Source organism: Urtica dioica, chromosome 7 (assembly GCF_054948205.1).
Source record: "Urtica dioica subsp. dioica isolate 48M chromosome 7, U.dioica_male_clone48M_v1_H2, whole genome shotgun sequence".
NCBI lineage: Eukaryota > Viridiplantae > Streptophyta > Magnoliopsida > Rosales > Urticaceae > Urtica > Urtica dioica.
Window position 1 is genome coordinate 43,505,818 of NC_142762.1, and position 10,865 is coordinate 43,516,682.

Here is a 10,865-nt window from a genome sequence, read left to right on the forward strand (position 1 = left end):
AATAAAACAGAGAGAGAGAGATAGATCTTATCTCTCTCTCTCTGTTTTAATTTTTCATTCTTTTATACATGAAATTTTTTGTTCATGCTTGATTTGCAGATTGTTTGAGGTGTAATAAAGCCCTATAAGGATGGTCTAGAGGTATGGACTAGTTGACACTCTTTTTTACCAATGTTCAAATTCTGGGCTATTATCAAAGCCCCATACTCAAACGCCCCATACTCAAACGCACTCTGATTTGCAGATTGTTTGAGGTGAAATAAAGCCCAAAGGATGGTCTAGAGGTATGGACTAGTTGACACTCTTTGTTTACCAATGTTCAAATTCTGGGTTATTATCAAAGCCCCATACAAAAACGCACTCTCATCGTAAACAGAAATCTATATTATTGTTCGACATGAATCATTTCTTAGGTTGCGAAAGATCCTTCTGGGAAGGAAATCACTGCTATGGAATGGCATATCAAGAATATTTTGTCCGAGGCACCCCTTCAGCCTCCGTGAGGGCGTTCATACGGCCATCTCCCAGAGCCTGTGGCTCAACATCCCCCACTACGGCGCTCCCACTCAGCTCGTAAAGCCTAGTGAGAGACACACAAGTTACATTTTTTTTTCCCGAAAAAACTATTCATTGATTAGCTTAATTGTTCAAAACATTTATGCCCTTTATGTTTGTATTTTAGGTACGTCGATGTTGTGATGACCATTTTCCAAGGGCACTCTTCCTATGTGCAGTATGAATCTCACATAGAATTCACAGTCATGTCTCCCCAGAACCGCTTTTAGGGAGAAGCTTGTCACTTTAACGAAATCTCACAACCGATCGTCTGCACTGACTCCACGTCTTGGAGTGTCGTCGACCAACGGAATTTTTCCGAGAGGGAAGGTCGCGACACTTCCAGGTCTTATGTGCGTTTGGGTGATCCCGGGAGCAACTTTTGTGGCAATGTGGCAGATGGTGACGCCCGAGAACCCGGCGCCATTGATCAATGATGGGAAATTGTTACCATAAAGCCTTTTAATGGTTTCAGATATTTGAACTTCTGGGGTAAATTTGAAAGGCTTGAACGTTGAAGTGACTAAGAAGGTAAAGCGAATAATCAAAATCAGAGTTAAGTCTATCTCTCTCTCTATCTATATATATATATATATATATATATATATATATATATATATAATATGCGAAGTGCGGGATATGCTCCACGAAATGAACTATCTTTCTGCTGCATTGGGTACCAGGTGAACGATTGGAGTCTCTTTAGTAATTTCTTTCCTCTTATGTTTTTTTTTTTTTTTTTTGTCTTTCTCAACTATTTTCCTTTGTTTTAGGAAGCCATTTACGCTGCAAGAACTTTCAAAGAAGATGCAATTAAGGAAGCCCCAAATGGAAGCAGGTCATGAATTCTTTTGTGCATACAACTCTTTTGTGCCATAAAGTTGATCATTTGAACTCTTTGTATGTCGTTGCTTCACTTTCTGAGGCACTTGGTTTTGCTTGTTTACGACATGGTTGAGACAAAGCTACAAGATTGCTAAAGATTGGTAGATATTTAAACTGGTTTCATCTTCTATTCTCTTTGTTCTGCACTCTTTGGCAGTTTGATTAGCTCATTCATTGTGTATTAAATGGTTTGATTGTTTACAGATTATTGGAGGTGTAGTGCTTCATGACAGTTTCGGTGCAGAGATGATGGGACACAGGAAATCATTTGAATGCTTCTTGTGTATCTCGTAGGAAATTGACTGCAACTAAGAGGAGGATACTTTGACCTAGTTTGGTAAATTTCTGAAACTAACAGCAACTAAGAGGAAGATATTTTGACCCATTTTGGTAATAATTCTGGAAGTGGTTTTGAATAAATACGTGAAAGTGATGTTTATGCCAAATTAGCCAATATTTATTGTTGTTTTTGGAATTGTATTTTCATGAAGCTTCCGTGAGGTAGTAGTCAGTGGTAGTAGTCGATGAAACTGATTGTGAGATGGTGGCACATAGTAAATTAAATCTCTAGAGCTCCAATCCATCTCAGTCTCTATTCTCCTAATGTTACACAATATGTTTTCTTGCAATTATTTACCTTGTTATCTAAGACTGATTGCGTTGATTGATGTGTAGCGTAGGCGTAAATACAAGCCCCGACTCATTTATGTGCTTTTATTATTTTTGACCTATGCAGTTGTGAACTTAACACGGTTTTCTTCCTGGATTTGCAAAAGTAGCTGTTGATGAGTGCGGTCAAAACCTTTGAAATTCGAAATCTTAGTTTGGCAGTAATCTTTTTAAATCTAAAGAATCTTATGTTCAATTTTATTTAAGTTTATAGGGTCAGCTGGATAGCATTGTGCAGGACATCGAGAATATGGTTCGATCATTCATTGAATAGGTAGTTCGTTTTCAAATTTATGGGATTACTTTCAATCATGAAATGGTATCACTGGAGCAGAACAAATTGGAACAAATTAAGTCTTCTTCTCAGGTCAGTAAGTCAAATCTGAAACCCACAAATCTCTCAGCTGCTTTCTCTTCATCGATATGCTTTGTTTTTATTTTATTTTATATTACAACGTCTTACTCTTAATTGAATTCGAAAGTTTGTGACTCCTTAAATTCAGGGATATACTTGCATTTTGCACTTCTCTCTCCAAACAATCTCCACCCCCTTTTATGTAAATCAACAAATAATGTCAAACAGATTTTTCATATTTTTTAATTTGTTTCGTGTGCTGTATTATTGTACTCTTCCAGTCTTATACCCTCGGCTATCAAGTAATTTAACAATTCAACTTATAACATACCTCTATTGTATTACGTGCTTGAGCAGGACAGGATAATATGGAAATATGTAATTTTTGCTGAACACGTCACATCTTCTTTGTTCTTCAATGAGTATTTTTTTTTTTTTACTTTTGATTTATTTGATTATTGTTAGGGCTTCAGAAACTTTATTTACACTGAGAGCAAAATGAAGGTTTAAGTATCTGCTTTTATAAGTGCCATGGAGTTGAAATTGCTTATTTTTTATTGTTTATTTTTTATGGATGGCATAAACTTGCAACTATTTTAAAGGTACCATTTTATGTACATGTTCTGCTAACATGTTACACATTTTTGCAGGGCTACAGATCTCATTTTCTTTTTCTTCTGAATTTGACAAACACATAGGTGAAGGTACTCTACTCTCAGAGTCTGGGCTTAAGATGATCTATCTTCCTTCCGTGTATGAACATTTTGTTAAGCTGACTTTGAGTGTAGTAAATGTTAGGGCTCTCATTTTAGCCACAGCCCGAGTCATGGTTTAGGACTTACAAAATTGTAAAAATTTCAGCTGGTAAGATAATGGGGAACACAACAAGGTTGCAAGAGACATCATGATGGAGGATCTGATATCAAGGTTTCAACTTTATATAGCTTTCCACACGCTTTAGAATTTTAAAATGACATTGTTTTTTGTTTCGGAGTTCGGTCACGTGGGGATGGTTAGCTATGGTTGTCATGGGAGACTAACCGTGGAGTAGTGGGCGTGTTGAGCACCAGCCATGGTGTTGCCTATTTCGTCTCTATCTTTCTTTTCTTTTTCTCTTTTTGTTTGCGCTTTTTGTGTATTGTTCTAATGTCCTCTCCTGAAATACTTCTTTATTCATGTTAATTGCTGCCTGCTATTTTGTTGCTTGGGAGATCCTGGTCTGTGGTTGTGTCTTCAATGCCAGCCGGGAAGGTCAAATGGATGAAGAGAGAATTCTTGTTTTGTTTGCTATCTTGGATTTCAACGATTTATCCACATCCATCCATATAATATGTATGTGCATGAAAATTGTTGAATTAAATGTATATAATATGTTTGTGCTGGAGAGTTAGGTAACTTTTTAACTTGTTTTTGTTTGAAAATTGCTTAGGAATTTAAACGAGGTTTTCTTTATTTTATTTCTTCCAAAAATTTGTCTGTTTAATGGTTATTGAATATTTCAATATTTGCTGCTTACTATTTATTTCATATTCTCTTGCATCCAAAGCTCTATATCATTTCTGTTTTGTATTACTAGTTATTTTTTTTATATCTATAAGCTTTTTGAATATATGTTTTTGCTATTTTGAAAGCACCAGTATCTATACTTTGCTTGTTTTGACTGTTGTGTTGATTAATTCTACGATCTTTAGCCATCAAATTTTGTATATACTTGGGATAGTTCCTTTGACCAGTGATTTGAGATTTTGCAAAAAACCAAATCATTTTATTGCTCTGCTTCTATCCTTGGAAATTGAAGTTCCTTTTGGTGTAATTAGTATCCAAATTAATAGTAGGTTTTATTGTGAAATTATTTCTTCTAAGGCCAGTGGGGTTCGTTGATATCCTTTCTGTTAACTTGTAGATATACTGAACCAAGAAAAAAAAAACTACTATATCTTTGAACTGTTTTCTAATGTTGTCTTATGACTTGCTTTTTGGTGGTTATACATTCAAGAAAGCTTTTTCAGTTTCATATTTTTCGAGAAAAAAGAAGCAAGCAAATGATCGAAGATAACCCCTAGTCAATGACATCCATAAGCACTTGATTTAAACGTTAAGTTTGAGTTCTTTGCGTTGCTGGCTTCACTTTGCTGAATCCGGTCGTTGCTGCCACCCGAGCCATATTGCTCCCTTCCACTCACCATGCGGCGTTGTTTAATATGTCAGTTTATGTTTTGTTGCTTTTTGTTGGGTTTGCTTTAAATTCCTCATAATTTTGTTCCTCGTTTATAGATTTGTGTTTTTATCAGTTTTTTTTTAAAGAAACGATAATTTTTATTAATAACTGAAATAGCTCCGAAACAAAGGAGAGCAGTACAGGAAAAAACAGAACTCAGGCAGGCCTAAAACAACAGCCACCGAAACTACCGAGCCCAAAAAAAAAAACTTCAGACCAAAGCTGAAACCCAATCTCTAGACAAAACAGAAAAAGGGAAATCATAAAAATCTTTACAATTAACATGTAACCAGAGAGCAATACAATGATTAATGCTTTCCATCACCGCTCCGAAGCACCAATCCTCGTCCTAAAAAATGACCTTGTTTCTTTTGCCCCAAATACACCAAACAGCGGCCAATCTGGCTATCTTGTAAGCAACCATCCATTTCGAATTCCTGTTGTACGCAGCTGGCGACGAAAATAACTCGGCCATGGAACTAGGCCGATAATTGTCAATCGAGAAATTCTTAAAAATCCAGTCCCAGACGAGGGACGAACAGGGACACTCCAAGAAGAGATGCTGGATGTCTTCCGCTGCGCTTCTACACAATGGACAACAGCTCGGAAGAAGGGTCCATTGTGGATTACTCCGTTGGACAAGGTTAGCCGTTTTTACCTTGAGAAGAACCAATCTCCACCCAAAGAATTGGACCTTTTTAGGAACTTTCACCTTCCAAATCTCATCGACCATGGCCACTGCTGGAGAGGGAGAGACAGAAGCCAAGTCTGAATACATAGACTTTGAAGAGAAGGAACTTGTATCGTCGAGCCATTTTCTTCGGTCTTCGAAACCACTCCAAAGGGAGATAGGATCCAAGATATGACTTAGCTCCGCGTATTCAATCGCTTCTCTATCCGAAAGATTCCGGGGAAAATTAAAATTCCAATCAACTTTTTCAGAGAACTCGTCGGAAAAGATGGCGATCCGATTAACTTTGACCGATTTAAGCGGGCAAAGACGAGCTAGTCCTGGAAACCTTTCTAAGAAATTCCCGCCTTCAACCCAATCATCTTCCCAGAACCTCACCACTGAACCATCTTGCACTTTCCAGCCACATCTCGAGAAAAACTTATCTTGAATAGAGCAGACCGACCGCCAAGGACTTTTGAAGGTCCTGCAACTAGCATCCCCCGCATCCCACCAATTCGTGTGACTCCCGTAGATTGCTTTAATAACCTTGTACCAAAGCGCCTCTTTCTCCAACGGGAAACGCCAAAGCCATTTGGCCAAAAGAGAGGTGTTTTTGTCAATCATTCTTCCGATTCCGAGCCCACCTTTTTCCTTGGATCTGCAACAAACGTCCCAAGCCACTCCCCCTCGGTTCTTCGACCCATCAAAACTTTTCCATAAAAACAACCTCATTTTCTTCTCTATCTCATTCGCCACGCCAATTGGAAATTTGAAGATGGACATGTAGTAGGTAGGGAGCGCCGAAAGCACTGCTTGAATAAGAGTTAATTTGCCGCCTTTCGAAAGATAAGCTTTATTCCACCCGTCGAGCCTCTTCGAAATTTTGTCTAACACTGGGTCCCAGAACGCCTTCCTTCTAGGATTGTCCCCAAGCGGCATACCCAAGTAAGAAATAGGCCAGCTTCTTTCGGGACACCCCAAAGAAGTAGCAATGGCCGCTGAAACCGCGGGAGCCAGATTTATGCCCAGGAAATTACTCTTATTCTTGTTGATCTTAAGACCGGAGGCGGCACAAAAACTATTTACCACTTCCATAAGATTCAGCCAGCTTTGTTCCGACTCGTCACCGAAAATAAGAGTATCGTCAGCGAACTGAAGATGAAAGACTTTAAGTTCGGTAGTCCCTACTTCCATAGGGCTGAAACTGTCTCGGTCGATGGCTCGCTGAATACGACGAGATAGGGCATCGGCTACCAACACAAAGAGAAAGGGAGACAAAGGATCTCCTTGTTTAATACCTCTCGAGCCGAAGAATCTCTCACGAGGACGCCCGTTGATGAGAATTGAAAACGAAACTGAAGAGAGGCAGCCACGAATCCATTTCCTCCATCTAGCGTCGAAACCTTTTTTTTCCAAGACAAAGTCTAGAAAATTCCATTCGATACGATCATAAGCCTTCTCGAAGTCGAGTTTAAGAAGGGCTCCTGATTTCCCTGTAGGGCTATATTCTTCTACCACCTCATTAGCGATCAGAATCAAGTCCGTGATTTGACGATCTTGCACGAACGCGCCTTGGGCCTGGGAGATGGTTTCTTCCATGACGGATTTCAAGCGTTCCGTGAGAACTTTGGCAATAATCTTGTATAGACTTGAGACCAAGCTGATAGGTCTAAAGTCTGAGACCTTTGTGGAGTTTACTTTTTTAGGAGTAAGGTGACAAATGTAAGTCTCGTTTGAAATATTATTGATAATCCCATTATTCCAAAAATCCCGAAAAATCTGCATTAAATCTTCTCTAATTATCTCCCAAAAATCTTGGAAAAAAAACCATGGAAAAGCCGTCCGGCCCCGGAGACTTGTCACGCTCACAAGCAAAAATCGCTGATTTAATTTCTTGCTCTTCAAACTCCCTAGACAGCCCCGTAGCACTGTCTAAAGAGATAGGGTCCCATCCAATGTCGTCCCAGCTGGTTTCCTCAAGAGGCGAAGACGAATACAACTTCTTGAAAAAGCCATTAATCTCACTTACAATCTCGTTTTCTCTAACGGTCACCGATCCATCGTTCCTTTCAATTTTCCATATGCCATTTTTGGCTTTACGAGCCGACATAAGGGAGTGAAAGAGTTTGGAGTTACCATCGTCATCCTTAGCCCGGCTCATCTTAGACTTGAGCCTAGTCGAGCGCTCATCCTCTTCAAGAATTATGTTCAGTCGGGTCTTAAGAGCTATCCTCTGCAAACGAGCCTCGTCATTCCAAAACAAACTCCCTTCCAGCCAGTCAAGCCTTCCAATCTCAAGGAAGATATGACTTTTTTCCCCTTCTCTTTTTTCTTTTTCCTCCAACGCCCACTCTCTGATTTTTTCCTTTATCAACTTGAGTTTAAGCATAAACGAATATCCCTCTTTACCTTGAACAAAAGTCTCTGCCCAAATTTTTTTCACAAAAAGCTTAAAATCTGAATTGGCCAGCCAAGCATCATCGAAACGGAAAGGACCCGGGCCCCATTTGATCTGATTGGTATTTAAAGAAATAGGAGAGTGATCCGAAACTCCCCGGGGAAGAGATTCCTGTCTATTAAATGGAAAACAGACTCTCCACCCTTCTTTGAAAAGGAAACGGTCTAGCCGAGCACACACCTGAGAGTTCGACCAGGTGTAAATACCGTTCAAAAGGGGCGGATCGAAAAGTTCAAGCTCTGCGATCAACTCATTGAAAAGACGCATGCTTTTTCTAGCTCTCGTTGCTGGGTTTCTCTCCGCCTGAGACCTAGCAACATTAAAATCTCCCCCAATACACCAATCCTCATCTTCCTCTGACGACTGAAAACCTTCCTCCGAAGAACCATCTTCCACTGATACTTCTCCATCACTTCGAATGAGAAAATTCTCTGGGAAGTGTTAGATATCATCATCGACCAAGAGTGAGGGATTTCGTCGGGATTCCACTTCCTGGTCCCGGTTTCTGTTCCTGGTGTAAGTCTTCTTCCAGAATCGGGAAAACGGCCGGCCAGACTCGGGGTCACTCTCGTAATCCAGGATATTCTTCCTAACAGGCGGAAAATATTTTAGTTCCTTAGAAAAGTCCGACCATTTAGAAATCAAAGCTTTTTTGAAACAAGCCTTTTTTTTTGTTTCCATCGTTTCTCTGAACAAGATCTTCGTAAAAGCTCTGGAGATTCTTCCAACCCGGTAAGGTCTGATGGGTTGTTGAGAACTGGGCCCAAATCAGAGCAAACTGTGGTCTGGGGAGGAACCACTGGGAAACTGTTTTGGGCTTTTAAAATGGGCTTCCCTTTTTTATTGTTTGAAGAAGAAGCAGACTCTAAAACAATAAAGGGACGTGGTGAGGGGACCACCTCCAATAACTTCGGAGCACTCTTTTCATGATACTCCGAAATTATTCCTTTACCCTTCGACTTCAAATCAATGTTACGGGGAACTAGCGAAATTCCTTCTGTCGACGTGCCTTCTCTCGAGGGCAATAATTGCCTTCTCTCTGCCGCTATTTCCAAAGCACCATCTTCGACAGGATTCGCCAAGCCGCCCATGGATGCTTCTCTAGGTTTTTCGAGGTCTCTGGGTTTTCCGAGGACTCTGGGAGCTTTTCGGCCATGAGGTTTATCGGAGATAAGAAAGCACGAGAACTCAATCTTTCCTGCTTCGGATTCTAAGACTTGATATTGAGTCAACAAGCCTTTGACAGAGCCTTTGACCTTTATCTTAGCAAATTTCAGGAAAGATAAGTCTTTTGTGCTTCTAGCAATCTGAAGCAAACCTCCGCACAACTCTCCTACTTTCAGGAACAGATCCTCCGACCAAAGATTAGGAGGAATACCCGCGATCCCAACCCAACAGTCTTTGACGAGCGGCTCAGAGACCTGGGAATGATCTTCTGGTTTCCAGGAGGATAACACCGCCACTTTCTCACTCCTATCGAAAATATATCTCAGACTTAAAACTTTTTCTTTTTCCTCGAAACTATAGCACCAAAGCAAAGCTTTGTCACTCCCAAAGGGTGGTTCCGAGAGAGAGAAAAGTTTAAGTCATCGAAAATAAATTTCCAATAAGTTGGAGACGAGAGCATGTGAACTGTGACTGCGAGGTTCCAATAAGTCATCAAAGTTTTTATCTTTGATTGATTCTTTATTTCAAACTTTTCCCAGTGTTTTATGACAACTTATCATTTTTTTGCAGCCCCCGAGACGGCAAGCACTGTGGCAGCCCCCGAGACGGCAAGCACCGTGGTAGCCCCTGATGACGACCACGATTATTTCGTCAACCCTCCGGCGAAAAAAGAACCTCCGGCGAAAGAATATCTGTCCGCGTCTATGGTAAGTTCATGTTGATTTCAAACTATTTTGCCTATATTTCATGGTTTATTTTTTCAATTTCAAAGTTGTTTGTGCTTTTTAATTATTTTATGTTGGATTGTGTAGTTTCGAAGAGAAGGAGCAAGCGGCCCATAAAGTATGATGATTACACTCCGTTGAACACAGCCAAACTGAAAAGCCTGAAAAATGGGTGATGAAAATTGGATGAAAACAATGAAAAAGTTTGGATGAAAATTGGGTTTGTAATGTTTGCTGATAATTACTTTGGTAGTTTTGGAGAGGGACTAGTTTTTTGGATGAAAATTGGGTTTGTAATGTTTACTGATAATTACTTTGGTAGTTTTGGAGACTAGTTTTTTGGATGAAAATTGGGTTTGTAATATTTAATGATAACTTAAATGTCTGAAATCAAAGACATAAAATAACTAAAATCTCTGAAATCCATTACATAAAATAACTGAAATATCTGAAATCCAACACATAAATAACTGGAAAGTATGAAATCCATTACATAAAATAACTGAAATGTCTTAAATCAAAGACATAAAATAACTGAAACCTCTGAAATCCATTACATAAAATAACTGAAATCTCTGAAATCCAACACATAAATAACTTGAAGTCGTAAGTCCTCATCAAATTTTGGACTCAATTTGGTCTTCGCGTTTCCAGATTTTTCTCTCCGCTTGAAGAACCATTCTTGAAGAGTATACATCACAAGTCAAATCTGTAAAAGTTAAAAAGTTCGAAATGCAATCGAAATAACAGCTAAAAAGTTCGAAATTACAGACAACAAATTCGAACTTTTTCCTGGATCCCAAATGACGAACCCAAACTCCTTTTTTCAGAAAATCAAACAAATCTCTTACAAAATATCATCGAATTAGGGATCGAAACTTACCCATTTTTCTTCTCTCAAGTAGTTAACTACATAGAACGCCTAACAAATTTGAGTTTAAAGGAATTAGGTCGTGGGCATCGAGGGCTGAACAAGAAGAGGAAGGAGCGAATGGCGGCAACGAGGAGGGCTGAACAAGAAGAGGAAGGAGCGAATGGCGGTGACGACAAGGACTTGTTTGCGACGAGGACCGGTTCGGTCTTCACCGTGCATGGGTTTGTGGGTTTTTGCTCCTCTTTTTATTTTGATTTTATTAAGTCATTTAACTCTACTCATGAAG

The 10,865-nt window shown here is 39.5% G+C and overlaps 1 protein-coding gene across 1 annotated transcript; it reads right to left on the reverse strand.

Annotated features, from left to right (window-relative positions):
- Positions 1-812: 812 nt before the first annotated feature.
- On the reverse strand, positions 813-10,592 carry LOC149391887 (uncharacterized). The gene is made up of 8 exons (XM_089620068.1): positions 10,589-10,592; positions 10,336-10,414; positions 9,837-9,866; positions 8,543-9,286; positions 7,184-8,225; positions 5,044-7,038; positions 4,900-4,918; positions 813-1,078 (listed from the first exon to the last, which is right to left on the reverse strand). Exons 1-8 carry the CDS (start codon positions 10,590-10,592, stop codon positions 813-815), a joined length of 4,179 nt encoding a protein of 1,392 aa, XP_089476194.1.
- Positions 10,593-10,865: the final 273 nt, after the last annotated feature.

What these genes read in the sequence shown, in the direction of transcription:
- LOC149391887 (XM_089620068.1), bottom strand. An exon ending in TTGGCTGTGTTCAACGGAGT is followed by an intron (nt 9,287 to 9,836) that starts GTAATCATCATA and finishes TATTTTCGATAG; the next exon opens with GAGTGAGAAAGTGGCGGTGT. An exon ending in AACCCATCAGACCTTACCGG is followed by an intron (nt 8,226 to 8,542) that starts GTTGGAAGAATC and finishes TCTCATTCGAAG; the next exon opens with TGATGGAGAAGTATCAGTGG.